At 45.7% G+C, this 22,244-nt stretch overlaps 1 protein-coding gene across 2 annotated transcripts in view; it reads left to right on the top strand.

The window, feature by feature from the left end:
* Nucleotides 1-22,244, top strand: part of PRKCB (protein kinase C beta) — a gene marked incomplete at both ends in the record, with an annotated part of 329,224 nt that overhangs the window by 153,731 nt on the left and 153,249 nt on the right. For both annotated transcript variants that reach the window (XM_080911318.1, XM_080911317.1), the window contains 2 exons: nucleotides 9,033-9,144; nucleotides 9,885-10,013. In XM_080911318.1, the coding sequence (XP_080767444.1) occupies nucleotides 9,033-9,144; nucleotides 9,885-10,013 (241 nt within the window). The remainder of the gene's footprint in view (nucleotides 1-9,032; nucleotides 9,145-9,884; nucleotides 10,014-22,244) is intronic.

Here is a 22,244-nt window from a genome sequence, read left to right as displayed (position 1 = left end):
GTGCCCTGCTAGGGTTTGTCGTGCTAGGTTGTGCCTTTGTGCTGTCTTTGCCTCTGCCTTCCTTTGGCTTTTTCATAGCTACAGCTTTGCCTGAACCTTGCAGAACACAGCTCCTGTGCTCAAAGTCACAAGGATATCCTTTCAGAGTGGGAAAGATTTTTTTTTTTGTTATGCTTTGACTTAGAGACTCAAGTTTTATTATTTTATTTTATTTTGTATTGTCTGTTACCTGTGCTTCCTCTTTTTTGGATGCTTGTGTCAGGAGTCCAGTGAAAAGATGCCCAGTGTAAGATGTTCCTGTCCTTTGTTTCTAAGGACATCATGTCTCTTTTTAAAAGTGACCTAATAAAGCTGGATAAATGGCGTAGTTGTTAGGAGCATTGGCTGCTTTTCCAGAGGACCCAGGTTCAATTCCCAGCACCCACATGACAGTTCACACCTACCTGTAACTATAGTTCCAAGGTGTCTGACACTCTTACACAGACACACATTCATATAGGCAAAACACCAGTTAGCATAAAATAAAAATAAATAAATCATTTTTTTAAATGACCCAATGAATTGTTTACAGGGAGGGCTATTTAAGAAGCCTGGTCACCTTGCCAGTGGCTATAATATTGAGGAAATTGCCTCTTCTTCCCTATCAATCATTTACTGTATATACATCCCCAGGGAGGGCTGAAGCATCTCCCTTTGTGAAACTGGCACAGTCCTGTGTGTGCACAGTTAGCTCGTGAGTTCTGAGTTCATGAGTGTCAGGATGTCAGGACACTTGGCAGTGCAGGTCGACTGCTGCTTATTCTGGCGACAGAGCTCCTACCACATGAACATTAGGGTGAGAAATCTGGCCACGGTGTTGGGAGAACACAATTCCTTGGGATGGAAGAGGAGACTCTAGGGATGCTGGACAGCCAGGGCATGCAACACTTTCAAGTTTGACATTGTGACTGAGAGAAGAGCTGTGTTCACACCCAAAGGACTGTTGGGGTGGAGAATGGTGTTACCTTGCAGATATCACAGAACTGAGATTTCCAGGGACAAGTGCAAAAAAAGAAGAGATAAACTGGCATGGTGGACCACAGTGGGGGTCACAGGGACTTTGGGGAATGGGAAAGTTCACCCTGTAAAGTAACCACACATAGAATGTGTGTCCACAACCTGTGTAGTCACAACCTGTGATTTTAAAGATGGAATTAGGAAGTGTTCACATTGTGCCTGACATGTCAGGACTTTTAAGGGGCTCAAATTCTCTCAGCTGGGTAAGAGGCACCGTAGGAGTAGTTATAGCTGATGTAAAGGCTGGAGCTGGCCTGCATGCCGTCGACTGTGACCTCTGAGCATAGAGGAGGCAGGCCAAGGATCAGTCAGGTTGAAGGCATTCAGCAGGGCCTGGGAGATAGGGGAGTGGGGAGAGAGGGAAGTTGTGTCTTTGAATGAGATCAAAGACACCTGTAGGGAGGGTTTGACTTCAAAGCTGTATTGCATGTGTATTAGTCAGGGTTCTCTACAGGAACAGGACTGATAGAATGAATATACATATGGATATGAATATATGAGAATAAATTATATATGAATATAAATCATGTAAATGAATGTAAATTACATATGTGAATATATATGAACCATATGACATACATGATTTATACTCATATTTATTCATATATATGACCTATTAGAGTGACTAGTAGGTGGTGGTCCAGGTAGTCCAGAAATAGCCGTGGCCAATAATCCAGTAGTTTCTCAGTCCACGAGGCTGACTGGCTGAACAGTTCCGGTTTGGCACCAAAGGCCTGGAGGATTTCCAGAGAACTGTTGGCCTCCGGTCTACACTGGAATCTCAAAGAAGTAGGTTCTAAAATCAGTGAAGGAACATCACAGCAGCAGGATAGATGAGTTTGCCTGTGGGAGTGGGGACAAGCAGGCAAAAGGCAAAGTTACTTTCTTACATGCCCTTAATCTGGCCTGCCACCAGAAGGTGTTCCCTGATTAGGGGCAGCTCTTTCCTCAAATAATCTGATTTTAAGAACCTCTCACAGATGTGCCCAGCAGCTTGGATCTTTGTTGATTCCAGATGCAGCCAAGTTGACAACTAAGATTACCCATCACAGCAGGCCTGGCCCAAAGTAGGTGTCTAGGCTGGAAAGGGAATGTAGGTGTGGTTTAAGATAGTTATATTAAAATGTCTGTTTTATCATCACTCTGAATACAGGGCAACTTGAAGGAGGAGAGCTACTTGTCTCACAGTTTCAGAGCATTCAACCTGTGCTCTCTTTGCCCCGTTCAGATTTGTGTGGACAATAAGAACTGTTTACCACATGTCGGACAGGAAGCAAAAAGTGTGTCAGGAAAAAACAGAGAAAAGATGCATCTAAGAGCACTTAGGGATCTACGTCTTCCAGCTGTTCCCCATCTCCTAAACATTCTACAGCCAGCATCTGGGATCATGCACTCAGGACCCAGGCCTATGGGGGACATTTTGGATACACACTTTAACAGCAGGACTGACATTGCGCCTGGTTCCACCAGCCTACCCATGCCAGCTGTAAAAACACAGGCATATTTTTAAACCAATTGGTAAACAGTCACCGAGCCCTCTGAGGCACTGCCCTCTTCTCCCAGGTAGCCATACCTGCCTCTCTATGGCCCAAAGCTTCAGAATCCATGCCCAATACCCCAGGGCCTACTGATTGGCCCACTTAGTTCTGATTGGCTAGTAGGAGGAGCCTGTGCCAAAGCCCATGTAGTTATCTTGACTCTCAATCCTGATGGCAGGGGATATCCCTTCTTAGGCTGGCAGAAGCACAAATAGAAACTTTTAGGAGCCCCAAGAAAGCCGTGTAACATGCCTCTGAGGAATTGGAACCAAGATGTCCAAACCCAGGGTCATGTGACCTCTGTTTTCCTCCCTTGCCTTTGGAGCCCACTTGAACCAGTTTGGAGCAACAAGTGTCCTGGTCTCTACCTGCTTCTAATCAGTTCAGCAAACTTGACACTGCAACCATCTTTTCTCAGCAGCTCTGTCTCAGGGTATGGACACTTTAGACTGAAAGCATGGCTGCTTATATTGGCTCATATTTGAGTATTGGGAATGCTTAGGCCTGGACACGTGTCTCGGAAGCTTCTTTTTAATGATGATTAAGTCAAGTACCCCAAGCCTGTGGGTGTAGTTTGTTGCCAAGCAGTGTCACGTGACAGGAAGGAAGGGGATAGAGCTGATCAGAAGATGCCACAGCTTGTCTGGACAGTCTGGGGGTAGGGGCTGATGGGTGGGGGTAGCTGGTACTTCAGAGTGTGAATCTTGGTGGAAATGAAGGCAAGAGATTGAAAGCAGAGGTGCTCCCAAACCTTCAAAGAGACTGTAAAGGGTCCGGTGAGACAGATCAGTGGATAACAACACTTAATGGCAAGTCTGGTAATTTGAATTTATCCCTGGGACCCACATGGTAGATGGAGAAAATGACGGCCTCTAAAAGTTTCCCTCTGAGACAGACAGACAGACAGACAGACAGACAGACACACACACACACACACACACACACACACAAACACATAGATGATTATTTAAAGCCATGGAGAGGGCTAGGAATGTAGCTCAATCGGTAGAATGCTTGCCTAACATGTATGATGCTCTGGACTCCATCATCAATGTCACTTAAACCAGACATGTTAGTACACGCCTGTGATCCCAACACTTGGAAGATGAAGACAGGAGGGTCAGAAACTCATTATCATCCTTGGCTACGTAGTAAATGTGAGGCCAGCCTCGGCTATATAAACCCTGTCTCAGAAAGAAAAGAAACCATAACGAGGTGACATATACTCTACACTTGAACTCGCCGGCTATTAGCCGGCTTTCCTGTACCAGTCTGGCTTTAATACACCGGGCACAATGCTCCGCAGGTTAATTTCCTGAAGCTATATGTGCTTGGCTCCAGGGTGTGGTGGCTGACCATGACTCTAACCCTGCAACTCATCACCTGTAACGAATTTGCCTCTTGCTGTGTGCCAACCATTAAATAAAACGCTTTGCTCATGGAAGCTGGGACGTCCTCGGCAAACCACCTTATCAATTAGTCCCCCAGTCTTTGGAATGGGGGGTAGCAAATGGCAAACATCTCTACTGATGAGGGTCAAGCAGATCAGCATGTGATAAATCCCTGAGAGTCTTTGCTGGCACCCGTCGTACTCAATAAATGCGAATTCTCAAAGACGAAATATTTATTGAGGACCTTGTACATGTCAAGTATAATACATGTCTTGGGGGGTGTGGTAGGGATTGTGAGAAATTCCCCCCATATTGCTTGCAGCTAAGCGTGGGTGAAAAGCAATTTAAACACACAATTACAATTCAGAGATTGAAATACTGTTTTGGAGAGATTTGGGAGGGCAGGGCAGATTCTCTCTCTCTCTCTCTCTCTCTCTCTCTCTCTCTCTCTCTCTCTCTCTCTCTCTCTCTCTCACTCTCTGCAATTAGAATGTGGCTTTTTGTGAAGTGGCCATTCTGTCTTTGCTCAAAGCTGATTTCTAGAGCCCTAGAAACAACTCAGCCCATGGTAAAACTTGCCAGGTAGACGAATAAATGAAGAAAGGGCCGTGTTAGCTTTAGCTGAATGGTGAAGTATTAAGGGTTTGAACCTGGGGATTAAGGAGAGGAAGGAGGGTGCTGTGGCATGAACCCCATCACCTAGCTGACTTAGAAGGTACTAAGGTACTGGGAAGATCGCTCAGTCAGCTAAGTGCTTCCTGTTCATATGGGAGGAGCTGAGTCTGATTCTCAGCAAAGCTGATCCCAGCAGTGTCTGCCTAGAGTCCATTGCTGGAGAGGTGGGCGTGAAAAGATCTTTGGGTTTGCTGGCCGAATCACAAAGCTCCAGGTTCAGTGAGGGACTGTCTTATTTGGCTTTTTATCGATGTTATAAAGACCATGACCAAAAACAGCTGAGGGGAGGGTCCATTTTACTTTGGAGGCTACAGTTTATCATCAAAGGAAGTCAGGGCAGGAAGTCACGGCAGGAACCTGGAGGCAAGAACTGAAGCAGAGGCCATAGAGGAATGGAACTTACTGACTTGATCCCCAGGGCTAGCTCAGCCTACTTTTTGTATATCTCAGTACCACTTGATTAGGGGTGGTACTGCCCACAGTGAGCTGGATCCTCCCTGATCAATCACAAATCAAGAAAATGCCCCACGAGCCTGACCACAGGCCACCTGATGGAACCACTTTTCTCAACTGAGCTTCCTCGCTCTAGTTCTAGCTTCTGTTGTTGACCAAAAAACTAACCAGAACAGATTGGCTGCCTCAGAGTGTGATGTGGAGAAGGACTGGGGAAGATGCTAATATTGACTGCTGATCTAAACTAGCACACTCAGGCAATGAACATGTATGCATTTGTACATGAATGTACACACACAGACAAACAGACACAGACAGACAGACACACACACACACACAGAGACACACACACAGACAGACACACATGCAGACACAGACAGACAGACACAGACTAATAGACAGACACACACACACACAGAGATAAGCACTTGCATGCACACACACACACACACACACACACACACACACTGTCAGTAGTCATAAATACGTGCTGGGTCTTGATGTCATTGTGTCACTTGGTCAGAAGTGCTTGGCTTCTCCCTGAGGTCTCCTGAGAGGATGCTGACGTAGAGAAGCACAAAGCCTGCCAAGGCAATTCACAATTAGCTAAGATGTAGCTGCAGTCTTAAAACAGAGCTCAAGAGGCCTCCTTGTTATACAGAGGTAGGTCTAAAGAAAGTCCATCTCCAGATGAAGCCTAAGCCCTGACCTTTATGAGGTCAACATATCAAAGAGTCAGGAAAGGACCCCAAGACCCGAGAGGCAACTTGACCTTGACATTGACCTTGGACTTCTGCTTGCCTCAGCCATCCATACCAACTTTTTCAGGTCCAGATGTGGAAGCTGGACCCAGAAGCTTGCCTGCTGATTCCACGTACATGCTCCATTTACGGGGGCAGGACAAAGCTCAGCTCTCCCCTCCTTAGAGATTAGGTAGCAGGAGAAGCCCATAGACTCATGCTGAGGGGTGGCTTTGGGTGGCATTGAAGCACTGCCTTCCCACTTGCAGGGAGATGCTCAAGAGGCTACAATGGGGAGTGTTCTGCAGCAGGGACAGGGAACTCTTCCTTAGAAACTCGGTGCATGTCAGTCTCTTTGTCCAGGGACGAAGACAGGTTCCTGACGGTGAGCTTTGTTTTTCATACTGTGATTTCCAAACCCTGCATTTGTCATGAGAGCAACAGCTGAGACGTTGGCTGGGCTTGGTGGCTGCCAGTGTCCTTGAACATGACCAGAGCTCAGCTAATCCTGCTGGTCTTGCTGGTCAGAGCAAAGTAACACAGACTTTCAGATGACTCTTCAGGACTCTGGAAGGGCTGAGGGCTGTAGTGTCACGAAAGAAGCGACATCGCATTTCAAAGATGCAGGGCACAGAAACCTACATGGCTGAGCAACTTTGAGAGAGCCTCATTAAAATACATTTTTGTGTGTACAGATGTTTGCACGCGTGTGGACACGTGAGTGTGCTCATGGAGGTCAGAGGCTAATGTCCAGTGTCTTTTTCTGTCCATCTTTACCTGTATATAAAGACATATTCTCACTGGTTCTGGCCAGCTTGCCCCAGCGATCCCCTCTTGCTGCCTCAGGAGGGTTGGCATGATAGGTGGGCTGCCATATCCACTGGTTTCTATATGAGTGCTGAGGGCTGATTTCCAGCCCTCAGGCTTGTGTGCCAAATGCTTTTATGCACCAAGAATCCAAGCCCCAAAGCACATCTTCCCCACACTGCACAGTCTCTTTATTAGACACAGGAATCATAAGTTCTAAGTGCTGCTCAGCCCTCTCCCCACCCATAGCTCTTACTAAACACCACTCTGGTTTGGTTTGGGTTTTGGTCTCCCTTGCTTTATACACAAGGTAGGCTTAGGAAAGTCAGCCCCCAACTGACAACCCAGGAGAGACCAAAGGAAAGATGCTTCATCCCTTATCCATTCACATGCTGGAGGACAGTTTGGAAATATTTCTGGATTTTGAGTCATTTTGAACAGACGGACTGTAATTTCACATACAGGATTTCGATAGACAGGTTTTCATTTCATCTGAGACTCAGAGATAGGTCATCTGTGATAATGGTCTGTTCAGCTTTGAAAATAACCGTCACCCACCCCTGCCAACTGCATGAAAATTTCCGGTGTTCTCACCAGCATTGATACCTTGATATGGTCAGTTTTTTTTTTTTTTTTAAGATTTAAATAGGTACATGGATTCATTTTTTTAAATTAGAAGAGTCTCTTTGAACAAACCAGTTAGATGTTAGCATACATACATACATATACACATATATGCACACATATATAAATATAAATAAATAATATATTAAGTTTTATATATATAAAAATTATATATAAATTTTAAGAAGGCACCGGTCCCTGCATCAGTAAGTCAGGTGACTAGGTGAATGGCTGGATGGAGGGAGAGAGAGAGACAGCAGGCTGTAGCTACTGAGTGTCCCATCAGACCTGGGTTGGAACCTTCACCAACAAAATTAGCTTCAGTACTGATTCCAGGATGAAACAACCCTGCCCTGGGTTTAGAAAGAGGAGGGCATCTGAGGGAGGGGGGACTTGCAGAGTGGAGGGTGTGTGTGTGTGTGTGTGTGTGTGTGTGTGTGTGTGTGTGTGTGTGTGTATGTGAGTGTGTGTGTATGTGAGTGTGTGTGTGTGTGAGCATGTGTGTGTGTGTGTGTGAGTGTGTGTGTGTGTGAGTGTGTGTGTGTGAGTGTGTGTGTGTGTGTGTGTGTTCTGAGCACCTGGCACTCCTGGCGCACTCTGTGTGTCTGAGCACACAGTAGGGAAGCAGTGGCCATGCTGGGAACTTGGTACCCCATGCTCACCGTGCCTCCAGTGCTCTGGTCTTCACGTAGGTTATCTTCCCAGCAGCCTTAGGCTGTAATGGTAGCCTCGGCATGATCATGATGTACAGTTTATGGACAAGGAAACTGAAACAAAAAGAGATAAAAAAACAAACAAACAAACAAACAAAAAAAACCAAACAAAGTTGCCCAAAGCCCTTCAACAAAGAAGGGCGCTGGTGTATGCCCCAAAGCCTGACCCTGTGTCCTCTACAGCACAGCACCAGGTTTTCGTGGTCATGCTTGTTAGTGAAGGGACTACACAAGCCCATGTAACCAATAAATTGTAATAAGCATGCAGTCTTCCACAGATGGAGACCTGAGCAGACAGACATGAGGTTTTTACTCTCAAGCATCAGCCTCAAAGGCGTTGTCCAAGGCTGTTAGGCTGGGTCTGTTCACAGGCTCCAAGTGTGAGTTCAAGGGCATTACATTTGCTCACTTTCAGGCTGGTGGGGAGGAGAAAAAGAGACAGGAAGCACATTTATGTTCCTTTTAATGGGATGATCCAGAAGTTTCTATTTCCCATTGATCAGAAACTGTGGCCACACCAAGCTGCAAAGGAAGCTAGGAAGTATGGCAGACTCCGCTATAATTCGAGAGCTCTGCTGTGAATGGGAGGGGTGGAAGGCCAGCCCTCTCTGACACAGCTTGTAGACTGTCCTCTCGACTTTGAAGACTGTTCCCTGGGGATGAGGATCTGTCAAATGACCTGTAAGTGGGGATGCTTTGTGGGTAGACTTGGGTTTAGGTCACTCTAGAAGACTGTCTGCAGAATAAGGGGGTAGAGATAGGAACAGGGGGCCTGTGAATCCTGGGATTTACAGGTTGGCCCTGTGAATGCCTTTTGGACGTGGAGTTTGGCCAATCACCTGTTTCACATACTCAGCCCTCTGACCCCATTTGTCTAGTATTGGGTCTGTGCATGGTGCTCCAGTGATCGTCCTCACGGGCATGGCAGGACCCCTCTCAGTCCTTGATGAATTGTCCAGTGACATTCAATGCAGGGTTAGTCCTCAGCTCTCCTCACTAACGTTGGCCTCTTCTGTCTATTTCTCTTGGTCTCAGGACCCGCGGAGCAAACACAAGTTTAAGATCCACACCTACTCCAGCCCTACCTTCTGTGACCACTGTGGATCACTGTTGTACGGCCTCATCCACCAGGGGATGAAATGCGACAGTAAGTACTTGATCCCCAGGGAGCCTGCGCCCATGAGGTGATGCCACAAGAGAGGCTTCTATCCTAATGTTTCAGGGTCCATGTCTGTACTGTGTCCCCCTGAACCCTGGATAGGACAGGTACTGTTACCTGGTGCCCTGTATTGAGCTCTTCTCCCCATAACCAGGTGAGCCAGTTCATCTGCTTGCAGAACACTTCCTGTAAGCCACCTCCCCGTCGCACCCGCTTTCTAGGGAACTCAAGCCATTACATGTCACTGCTTTAAAAGTAGGAGATGTCTTACTTAGGTGTGCTCTTGCTGACATTAAACGTGGGCCAGTTTGACAAGCATTGTGTAAGCATTCCTATAGGGTCTACTTGGGTGGCTGTGGCTCTACCCTGCATGGGACCACCTCCATACATTCCCTCACTTGTAGGAATGGTGCACTGGGCATTTGAGTTGGAGCTTCAGAACCACGGGGTTACAGGAATATAGAGGAACAGCTTCGGGCCACTCTCTAGCCTTCAGGAAGGATAACCAAGTTCAATTCCCTTCACCCATCAGGGTTGTGAGAAAGATTTGGAGAAGTCCCTCTGAAGTGAAGCTGGCAAGGTAGCTTGTTCTCTGCTAGGTGGGACCGTCTCTTAGGTCAGGGAACAGGAAGGCACCAGCTGCTCCGGGTACTGCTGATGCCTGAAGCTTCCAGCCCGGGCCAACCTGAACCAGCCTGAGCCATACCTCCCTCTCTCTGCCCTCACAGCCTGCATGATGAACGTCCACAAGCGCTGCGTGATGAATGTCCCCAGCCTCTGTGGCACTGACCACACGGAACGCCGCGGCCGCATCTATATCCAGGCCCACATCGACAGGGAGGTTCTCATTGTTGTTGGTAAGTGGGCCCAAGGCTCCTGCTTTCGCGCCAGAGCTTCTGAGTTCCGAGAACATGCGAGGGGCCGAGCATGGTGCGCAGGCAGGTTACAGGCATAGCGTTACTGCTTTGCTCCCGTCTCCAGTGTGGCCCTTCTCCGCAGTGAAATCCTCAGACTGTGGGTCCTCCAAGCCACACTCTCAGCCCCTTGGGGTGGCTTCTTTCAAACAGCAAAAAAAAAAAAAAAAAAAAAAAAAAAATGTAATTGAAATGATAATAACTGTATTTTTTTTTGTGGCCTTCGTGTATTTAACACACGAATGATGTGCAGTGACCAAATCAAGGTAACCTTTATGAATCTCCAGGCCACCTGAGCTCTCCATTTGTCCTTCTTTAAAACAACAACAACAACACGGATGTGTACTTAAAATACAATAATGGTATACACTTGTGGGCACAGTGTATTTTGACACATGTACAATTCATAATGAATTCACATATGTCTGCACCACTCAGACATGTATGAGTTCCTTGTACTGAGGATACTGAAAGGTCCTGTAATTTCACAGAATCTTCTGCCTGCCTCCTATCTGTTCTCTCTGTGTCTCCTGGAACGTGAAGTCCCTGTACCCTTATTCAGATAGCGGAGAAAGCATCCTTGCTTCCTCCCCAGACTTTTCCAATGGGAATGTAGAGTCCTAATGACCAACACCAAATTTGGAAGAATTTATGTTGTAAAGGGGGGAGGGAGGGGCTGTGCTCGCCAGGGAACTACCCTGGGCCTGCGGTGTCATTGAAATTTATTTTAGCTTGATGGGAACTGCGCCAATCACTATAATATTCTGCATACTTACTTTGTGTCTGAGCTAAGAAAGAGAAAACAGTGCAGTTTGCCGAGGAGCAGAGACACATAAAGGGCAGGAAGGACGGTCAATCTGATTTTCTGTAGTGAACAGTTATGATACTCAGGAGTTCATGGGCTGGCAGGTTATGTTAGTCATGGCAAAACCAGTGCAAAAAGCCCAGACACAATTGCGTGAAGGTTTGAGGGAACTGTTTCTTACAGGCTTGTGACGCAAACCTCTGTAGACTTACGTAACTAATTTGTATAAAGAAGGCCTCACCATTTCATCACGGAAGGGGTTGGTTTTGTTAAGTTGGCCAGTTTCTGAGGCCCTGGAATGGTTTGGTAGCACTGACCTGCTGAGCCCTAACGTGGTCAAGGATTTGCTTAAACCATATAAAAGTTGAATAATGTAACTCCTTTTTGAAAGGGCCATTTGGGAAACCTGGTGAGTTCTTAGGGAAGGTGGTCTCATTAAGAGGCTTTTTTCTTTCAAGGACAGGCTGAAGGAGGAGGCAGCTGTCATCCTGTGGGGTTCTTGTGTAGTAGGGGTGGGACACAGACAATCTTAGGGTAACAAATTCAGGAAAGCATGCCTCAACCCCTAGCTTCCAGTGCAGGAAGGACAAAAACTGAGGCTCTGCTGCCACCTAGCGACTAAAATGGTTACCATGGGCAGCCACATTTAGAGTCACAGCCAGGATCATCTTGCCTGTTGTGTTCATTTTAGGAATGTGGTCCAAGGAGGTGATCATTATGCTTCTACCCATCCTGAAACAGGTTTGGCAGGTGCCCCATTTCCCAGCTAAGCCCGATCGACTTGAAAGCACTCTCCTATACGTACCAAGTTACTGTTTGTACCAAGTTAGCTCACCTTTGTTCTGTTGCTTAATTTCCCATTCATTTCCTTTTCTAGTTTAGCAATAGTAGCTCTTAGAAGGGATCCATGGGAGAGTCTTTGATGATTTGAGGGCACGGGATTCTTTTGCGCTCAAGGTCGTATGTTCTGGGTAACTGTACTAAGGCTGTCCTGAAACACATCTGGGATTATCTGTTGTTATAGCAATAAAGTACCATAAACTTTTATTCTTGCAGAGGTCTGGAGCCTGGAGGCCTACGTCAAAGACCAGTAGTGTTATTCCTTGTGCTGGGCTCCAAGGGACACTGGTCCATGCCCTTGCTGGTTGTTGGCAATCTTTGGGGTTCTTTGACTCTAATGCTGCATTGTGCTCTTTGCTCTGCATCTGCTGAATTAGGGTGCCAGCCCACCATAACCTACTATGACCTAATCCTCACCTAAGCACATCCATAAGGACTTTATGTCCATATAAGGTCAGGGTCACAAGTGGCAGGATACAGGCTTGAACTTAGGATTTGGGGTACCTCAGTTCAACTCAATCATGAAGGTAGAAAAATTGGGACCCCCCTTCGAGTTCTGAATGACTTTTCCATCCTTAGAGTCCTGATAACTTTAATTGAAAAGTTGAAAGCATTTTAGCAGTGCCTGAGATTGATCAACAGACTAATGTTGTTCTCACAGGCTAGGAAAGACAAAGACTTGGCAAATCTCCATAGCTTGACCAAGGTCAGAGGCAGAGAAGAGATTCCCATCTGGGCCACCATGTCACTACTCCTTGCTAATAACTCCTTCACAATTCAGGCATGGGCTGTGCTCAGCATGACCTTGTTTATTGATTCTGAATCGAGAGTTAAAGGTTGCCTGGGGCCTTCTCAGAAGTTGCACACCAGAAGTGGCCTTGTGTTTTACCTTACACAAATCCTAGAAGCACTTGTGGGGTTAGAAATTTCCATTGGCCACCAGCCTGGGACACTGCTGTCATATAACACCTGGTCTTATATGCTGTGCATAATAAATCCAGCCTCTGCCTGGGCAGAAGGTTTTCTATTTCCCCTGCTACCGAGACCCATTTTGTCTTCCCACTCTTGTGGGTCTTGTAGGCCATGCTCAGAATGGAAATCTGGCCGGTTATTCTTCTGAACCTACCAGTGGGGGTCCTAACATCCCCAGGTCACACAGATCAGACACAGCGGGGCCGCAGTCCACCTGTATGCTCTCCGGGAATTCTCTAGAAGGTGGCTCCGTAGGTGATCATCTTGTCATGGTTTCTTCTCCTGGAGTTTAACTCCTTTGCAGAGCTCAACAGATTCTTAGCCTTGACCTCCCCATGCCTCAATAACTCACGGTACAATAAACTTGAATAGTTACAGTTTGGGGTTTGGTTACTTTCTCCCTTTCCACAGACATGAGCCCCACAGGGGCAGAGTGGGTCCTTTGGGTTCATGACTCAGCCCCCCCCCCCAGCTCCCCAGCCCCTGATAAGTTTGGCATCGCTACACATTTGTGGAATCAGAAAACCATTGAAGATCCTGTTAGATGTGAGGCTCTACAGATGACCTTTGCATTGTTGCCTTCTGGAGATGGAATCAGTAGAGATTCTATCTCACAGTAGTATTCTTATGAGAAAGTTGAGCACACACACAATCTTCAGTACCTCATCTTATGCTGATAGTAAGTCATTATGGGACCAGGATGCACCCCTCGGACCCATGTCCTCCTTGTTCTCTGGATGATATAGAGAAGACACAGAGCAGTGGTACTTCGGAAACATAAGAAGCCATGTTAACACTGGCATGCCTAATGACCTTATGGGAGAAAGCAACACCATACAATGAGCCAGAAGTCAAAATTCTGAGTCCCTGTGCATATAACAATATGTTGTTCAACCTTATTTGATTCATTATCATCCTAGTCACAGAAAAGCTGGCATTTCCATCTCACACAGAATGGCTGTATTCTTTCTAAATTTAAGTTTTGGGTTCGTATAAAAAGTGATGATTTATATTAACAACAGGCACACTTTCTAGTTCTGAGGATTTCATATATGCATATAATGTATCTAGATTAAATCCACCTTTTCCCACACATCCTATTCGTCCCCCTCCCACTTCTCTTTCCCCCCAACTTTAGGTCTCTTAAAGAAGTAAATGAAACCACTGGGTTCATTTAGTGCTGCCTGGATTCTCATCGGTGTAGGGTTACCCCCCTGAAGAAAAATGAGCCATCAATCGCCAGTAGCTCTTCAGCTGGAGGTGGAGTTTCATGAATCCTTCCGTCTTCCATGCTGGGGTTTTGGCTGACTTGATTCTGTGCATATATAATTGTATGCCATTCTCACAGATACTGTTTTGATGAAGATGTCCACCACTTTTTTGGATGTTGTGACTTTTCTCCCTTTGTCTGCAATGATCCCTGTGCACTGGGGGAAGGGACTATGATATAGATATCACTTAGATCTGAGCACTCCACAGTCTCTTCTTATTTGCATGATGACCGGTCTTGGGTCTCTCTGTATTTGTTAGTTAGGATTGTACTGATGTGAACAGACACCATGACCAAGACAACTCTTATAAGGACAACATTTAATTGGGGCTGGCTTACAGGTTCAGAGGTTCAGACCATTATCATTAAGGTGGGAGTATGACAGCATCTAGGCAGGAATAGTGCAGGAGGAGCTGAGAGTTCTACATCTTCATCTGAAGATTTCTAGGAGTAGACTGTCTGCCAGGCAGCTAAGATAAGGGTATTAAAACCTATGCCTACGGTGACACACTTCCTCCAACAAGACCACACCTACTCCAGCAAGGTCATACCTTCAAATAGCACCACTCCCTGGACATTCTAAACTTGAGGCTTGAAAGATGTACTAATCTATTCATATAATGGTAAACAGAAAGAAGTTTATCACTAGGTCCATTTAGCTGAACTAAGTTCTCTCTTATGACTTAGCAGTCACAGGTCCTTCGTCCAGTTGATGATATCAGCCATGGGTGCCATCTTAGGAGCAGGTCTTATATACAATAAAAAACAGTTGGCCACTCTCATAACATTTGTACCATGATTGCACCGGGGGCCATACCTCTCCAGCTGCCCATTATTGTGGCTTGCAGAATTCGCAGCTGGGGAAGACTGTTGATGGTTCTTCTCCCCCAGTAAGATGCATAGAACCTTTCGGCACTGTGAATAGCAGCCAGTAGAGATGAAGCTTCCAGGCTGGGACCAGCTTGATTTCTCCATGTCGTGTGACTCAAGTATGTGAGCTTTTCAGCACTAGGGTCTTACAGTGAAGTTCTGGAGGGTACCCAAGAGCCATGGCAATAAGTTTGTAATATTCAGGAGACATGGGACCAACAACTCAAAAAACAAAAACAAAAACAAAGCAAAAGCTATCCCATACCAGTCACTGGGCTTCTTATTTGAAAAATCTGTGGTATCATGGAGAAGCATTGTTTCTCCACTGTAGGGTAACTCCATTTAAACTCCCTCTTTATATGTATCTATGTATAGTTTAGGAGGGGTCTACAGCAGTAAGTTTCCATGTGGCTTTTTCATGTCTTTAGTGTTAGTTATCCCTCTCCACACTCCCTCCTTTCCCAGGCTCTCCATCCCATTTATGCCTTCTGATTGTATTATTCCCCTTCTCCGTTCATATCACCTGCATTCTGTCTTCCTCTTGAACGCCTCCCCAGACCCCTCACTAGTCCTCTGCCTTCTGTGGGTACTCTAATTCAAACACACATGTCTAAAGACTCAAAGCTAACAACCACATGTGAGATAGAACATGTTCTATTTGTCTTTCTGGCTCAGGGCTACTTCAGTCAGAAATATATACATATGCATATACACATACATATATATGTATTTGAGACACTGACCCTCTGCTGTGTGTATAGCTGTCAACAATTTCCCCTTATGTAGGCTGTTTCTTTACTCAAATGACGGCATCCGTTGACTTTTTCATTTCACGAGATCCCATTTGTTTTGTTTTGTTTTGTTTTGTTTTGTTGTTGGTCTTAGTGCCTGCTCAGCCAGGGAAGAAAGTTCAGAAATTATTTTTCTATGCTTATAAGTTGAAGCTCTTAGTCTGAGATGGAACTTCATGCACCCTTCCCCAGTCTGTTAGTAACTGTAGTTTTTTTTTGACACAGGGTCTCACTATGTAGCCCAGGCTGTCTCAAACTTATAATATCCCTGTCTTCACCCCACGGCTGTACATTCTAAACTATGGTTTATGTTTGTATCTATGATAATATTTTCTCAGTTTTGGAGCTGTTTTTTTTTCTAAACAGAGCAACAAATTGTTGATGTTTCTCAGGAACTCTCAAGTAGTGTTTTTACTATTGGATATTGACTGTACTGGACAGAAACTTTTTAAACGGAAATATCTCCACAGCAGACTTGAATATTTTCAGGATAGCAACTTCTTTACTCTGTTCTAAGACACCATGTCCACATATCAGAAAAAGAACATCAAGGGACAGAAGCACTCAATGAGCATCAGGAAGAAGCTGAGGGTCTACACATCTACTTACACTTGAGGCTCTAAAAGGGTTTCAAAGGCACTCTCAGGAAAAAGGAAGTCGATGCTGAAGTCTCATGGAAGATTGCTTTAGTATTTGAAGAAATGCTGGAGACAAAGTATTTGCCCACACTGTGAGGACTCTTAGCAAGATGGAGAGAGTAAAACAAAATAAAACAAAACCAACTATACAAACAACAAAAGCTCTGGGTCCTTTTCCATGAATGTGTCTTCCTTCTAATGTCAATATGGTAAGACAAGGTCCAAAGACCTGAGATCATACCTGGGCACACGCTGTTCCCAAGGAATGTGGTGGGAGATAGGGAAGTAGTCTGGGGTGATTAGGTGTTTACAATATGAGTAAAGTGGTTTGCTATAGGTAGGAAGGTAAAATGGCTCTCTAGGAGTCCATTTATTCACTCATCCACCCATCCACCTACCCACCCATCCATCCACCCACCCACCCACCCATCCATCCACCCACCCACCCACCCATTCACCCATTCACCCACCCATCCACCCATCCACCCATCCACTCATCCATCTATCCACCTACCCACCTATCCACCCACCCATCCATCCACCCATCCATCCACACACTCACCCACCCACTCATTCACCCACCCACCCATCCATCCATCCATCCATCCATCCATCCATCCATCCATCCACCCATCCATCCATCTATCCACCCATTCATCCATCCACTCATCCATCATTCATCCAACCATCCATCCATCCACCCACCCATCCACTCATGGATCCATGAAGGATTCCTAGAATGAATGAAATGTGACTTGTGCTTTGAAAGGTCTCATAGGCTACCAGGAAAGTTAGGCACAGATTAATATTGTGATGTTTTCCATGGGGACTTTAGAAGGGGCTCGAAGTTTCTGTTGGACGCTAGGGCTGAGTTAAGTCTCTTATTGTATGGCAGTTATCTCTGTGGGGCAAAGGAATGAGAAAAATACAGTGAGCCAGGTTTTCTGAGCATGTGCTATGCAGTTCCTTTCCACAAGGGCAAACTGAGGCATGCAGTGGAAGACATTTGGGATGGTGTTATCACATGTTGAGTAGGACTTCCTTCCTATGCTATCAGGGAGAGAAGATAGACTAGACCAGGTCAGTTGATCTCCCAGGTATTAATTAATTTATTAGGCAGCGAGCATCCACTATTTTTTACACAATCTAGAACCTACTGTTACAACAGGAGACAAGCTAGATCTCCTTGCCAGGACAGATGTCACAACTCAAGGCCTTGCCATTCCCCAAAATGGCCGGAGCATGTTCCCCAACCTTTTTCGTCTACTCCACATGCGGATTCTCCATCATTCTTCCAGTTAAAACTGACTTCAGTTCATACTTTTCCCACTGTGTCTACAAATCCCCCTCTTTAACGTGTGCTGCTCCTCAAACCTCTTAAGCTTGTGGGTATTTGAACACAGAGTTGGAATGAACCTGCGGGTTGGATTTATTATTTTGCTCAGCCACATACTTCCTTTGAGCTGACAACTTGTCTCAAGCAGAAGGAGGAGAATATGGGGAGTATGGTGGAGGAAAATTCTATTTTTTCTCCACCATACTCCCCATATATAAAATAACTATTCCGGTTAATATTTCAAAATGCTACCCAGCCAAGTGGTTGGCTTCAAGACTTTATAAAGGAAAAAAAAAAAAAAACAAAAAAACAAAAAAACAAAAAAAAAAACCAAACAAACAAAAAAAAAAAAAAAAAAACAAAAAACAAAAAATTAAAAAAATCCCAAAAAACTATGAACTAGCAGCTCACGACCACAAGGGGGCAATCTCTGACTACAAAACCATTCCGACACAGAGGTCTTTTTTAAACAAATAAATGTTTCAGTTTAAGCTTGTCATGGTTCCTCACTTTCATAACTCCAGCTGCTTGGGAGACTAAGGCAGAAGATCACAAGCTCGAGTCTAACTGGGCTGCAGGGTGAGTTCGAGGCCAGCCTGGGCTACTCAGTGACTTCCCTCAAAATAGAAAGAAAAAGGAGGGCTTGGGGTGTGATGAGGGAGGGGGCTCGCACACATGACAAGTTGGCTCCGTGAGTAAAGGTACTTGCTCAGGAAGCTTGGTGCCAGTATTCTATCCCTGGCATCTTCACAATGGAAGAAGAGAACAGACCGAAACTTCTCTTATGCACACACATGCACACACACCCACACCCACATGTGTGCCTAATAAATCAGTGTAAATTAAAAAAAAATAATCCAGAAAGAGGGCTGGGGAAATAGTTCAGTAGTAGAAAATTGTCTGGTATTTGTGAGACTCTGAGCTCAGTCCCCTCTGCCCTCCCATACCCCGAAATGTACTAAGGTCCAGAGTAAGGAAGTGTCCCCACAGAGCAGGATAGGACCCCAGACTGCAGGAATGCACCCTTTGTGGGTTACACCCTGCATCTGAAAAGCATGGAATCAGAAGTGCTTCAGGCGACAGATTTTTCTCCAGTTGTGGAACATCTGCGGAAACAGTGAGGCGCGCTGAAGGTGTGACCCACACAGATGGTGGGGTTCTTTCCTGTCTCACGTACCTTATCTACATTCCCTAAAGGCTGTGTCATGTAATGTCATTAACGTCGCAAGCTGTGGGACTCTCTTCTTGTACTGTCATGTCAGCGAGTGGTATGGGGACACTGAGGGGTGAGAAACAGGGATGCTCAACCAGCCTGGCTTTCAGTTTTTCCCAGTGTTTTATCATGAAGCATTTCTATAAGCCGCTAGGTTCGTGGCAGACACCCACACTTCTGCCTCCTAAGATCTCCCATTGCCAGTGGCCACGCTGGCCTGATCCTGTGTCTGTCCACCTTGATTTCCACCCAGCCACTGTCTTACTTTTGACACACGTCAAAGTAAGTTACAGACAACTACTCAGTTCTTGCCAAAACAACTCATCATATGAATAACAACTCAAAATCAGAATCTGTCTTTTTAAGCTTTGAAATAGAACTTACATATTACCCTATACACATGTCCGAAGTGTCCAGTAGCTGTTTTGACAATCGTGTCTGACTCTGCCATAGCCCCCATCCATTCCTCCTGGACTGCTGATTGATGATCGATCGATTGATGTTACAGAAATCCTTGAGGATCTAATAAACACTGTTGTGTGTGTGTGTGGCGGCGGGGGGGGGGGTGGTTCTGGCTTCACTATTTCATGCTCCTTCAGGGAATCTGGGAGCTCAGAAACTCTTACAACCTAAGACCCCTCAGGTTGTGCCATACTTGATAGCTGTTGCTGTGAAGGGCTCACAGTGAAGTACGGTAGGCTCATGGGAGACTTCTTGTGTTTCAGCCAGGGAGCAGATACTCTTGAAATAAGCTGGGCGGGGTGTAGTGTCACAGGCTGGCATGGAGAAGCTGGGTTGTCCCACCTCTGCAGTGCTGCCTATTCAGTGCACGACAGAGTGCTCTACACACCGCACAGGCCAGAGGCAGCCGTGCTTCCTCTCTAGTCTGGAAGTTGTAGGTGGATGTGTTGTTGGATGTTGAAATTCTCAAGGAACTGGAGGAGACCGAGCTGCTCTTTCTCCTCATCCCGGTCTTCTTGAGCATTAAGAGAACAGCCAGGGTCAGGCAGTGCCCTGAGGTCCCCAACCCTAAGAGAGAAGACAGCACACGCCCTGTTTCTAATGCCCGAGGAGCTTCACTGAGAAAAACACTGCTCTGACACCACCAAGCTGTGACCTGTTACTGTCCCCAGGGGAGTCCCCAGCAGTGGTCATTCCAGTGCACATATGCATGGTGACTCTCAAACCCCCTGTTTGGGAATCTGTCCTACTAAAATCAGCACTGGCACATAGAGAAACAGGTACAAAATGAGCGTGTTTATTGACTGTGCTGAGAAGAGTAACCAGCTTGAACGGACTAGATCCATCTTTTGGAATCTTAGGCAGTTGCTGAAATGTTGGCTTAAAGAAGGCATCCATGGAGCTGGTCCTGTTCTGAACAGGAACTGGTTGGCCAGTTATGCTCAGTTTATAAAATTCATTAACTTATGTCCTTATAGTCCATATACTTTAAAATTATATTATTTTTACTTATACAACTTAAGAAATACAAATTCTAAATGATTAAGAAACAATCCAGTTGCAGCTATTGATCTGTTGTAGAAGTTGGCAAATTATGACTTGGGGCTAAATCTAGCCCTCTGCCTGTTTTTATAATGAGGTTTGATTATACAACAACCATATTTATTTACATGGTGTCCCTGGCCGCCTTTCCCCCCATTCAAATAGTGGAGTTCATATGGTTTGTGAAGCCTAGACTCTTTTGCTCTTTGGCTGCCTCTGCAAAGAACCCCTTGACCTAGAGGGACACCGATAGCCATTATGTCAGAATGTTAGGTTTCCCAAAAATGTCTGGTATGAACTCATGTCGACTGAATAATCAACAGCAGCAGATACTTCCTGTGCACAGCACGTGTTTTATACGTATGAGAGGAAGGGCGAGGAAGCTTATGACCTGGGCTGCGGATACTGGAGTCACAGGGGATCAGGAGTGAAAGCCTTGGAGGAATAGAGCATCGTCTCTTCTTATGTCTTTGTTCTCGGTTTCGGTATATATTTCACCTCCTTACAGTCCTGGAGATCGAATCTACCGTCTTGTGATGCCAGACCAATGCTGGGTACCGGAGCCTTCCTTTGGGACCTTTATTTTGAGGTAGAGTCTTACGTTATCCAGGCTGAGCTTGAACTCATGATCCCACTGCCTCATCTCCTGAAGAACAGGGATTATATCACATTTATACTTGTGTGTGTTGTACGTGTATGTATATGTGGATTGTAAGTGTATGCACATGTGTGTATGTATATATGTATATGTAAATGATGTATGTGTATGTATGTATATGTGTATATTGTGATGTGTGTGTAAATGATGTATGTGTATGTATGCAATATGTGTATGTATATATGTGTGTGGCATGTGTGTGTGTGTATATATTCTGTGGTGTGCATGTGTGTACATGTGTATCCATGAGCAAGCGCAGAGACCAGACAAGGACATACTGCTCTTGGTCTAATTTTTTTTTACTGACTTTGGAGCTGGGCTGGCAGCCACAAGCCCCAGCAATTCTCCTGGCTCTATCAGCCTATACCACTCAGGCTATAGGTATACACACCTGGCTTTTTACGTGGGTACTGGGGATTCGAACCCAGCTCCTTAGGCTTGTGGAGCAGGCGTCCTCACCCAGAGAAGCTGTCTCCTAAGCCTTTACTTTTATACCCTTTCCCCACAAGACAGGGGCTCTCTCTGTGTAGCCCTAGATATCCTGAAATTCACTTCATAGACCAGCCTGGCCTCGAACTCACAGAGATCCTCCTGCCTCTGCCTCCCAAGTGCTGGGACTAATGTTGTGCACCACCACTACCCCTGTCTACTTTTATATAGTAAAGTGGAAAAATCTTTAAATAGGATCAAAGGTTTTAATAAATGCCCCCCCCCCAAGAGTAGCCATCAAACTTGAGTGACAGACCCAGGGACAGTGCACTGGTAGCTTTGGGCAGGATATTGGGTAGTCATGGGCACGGCAGAACCAGGTTTATGCCCTGCCTGGGAATTTTGAGTTTCATTGTTATTATGTCTCTCCGTCTCTCTGTCTTAGGAGCTGTGTCCAGTCTTTGGATTTCAGATACACTGGTTGCCTTCTTCCAAAAGCCTTGTTACCGCCACACCCCCAGTCCCACCGCTCGTCCAAATTGCTTTACTCAAAGGAACCTGTGCCATGACAGTAATTCTCAATCCTGTGGTCTGGCTTCCTAACGTCTCAGAGGTGTTTTGTTTGTTTGTTTGCTTCAGAAACCACCAGACACCCTAGCCTCGCTGTAGCCCTGTTGCAACATCTGGGAATCGGTTAGACACTCAGAAATCTCAGGCTCAATTTTAACCCTGCAAATCAATATCTACGCTTAAAAAAAAATTCCTTTGCGTGTTTCTGCACTCCAAAATCCCAGTCACCCTACTTACTGCTGGTTAAGAACCTCAGGGAAGCAGGAAGAGTTTCACTCC

Source organism: Micromys minutus (genome assembly GCF_963924665.1).
Source record: "Micromys minutus genome assembly, chromosome: 2".
Taxonomy (NCBI): domain Eukaryota; kingdom Metazoa; phylum Chordata; class Mammalia; order Rodentia; family Muridae; genus Micromys; species Micromys minutus.
Note: the sequence above shows the minus strand (reverse complement) of the source record. Positions and strands in the feature narration are given on the sequence as shown.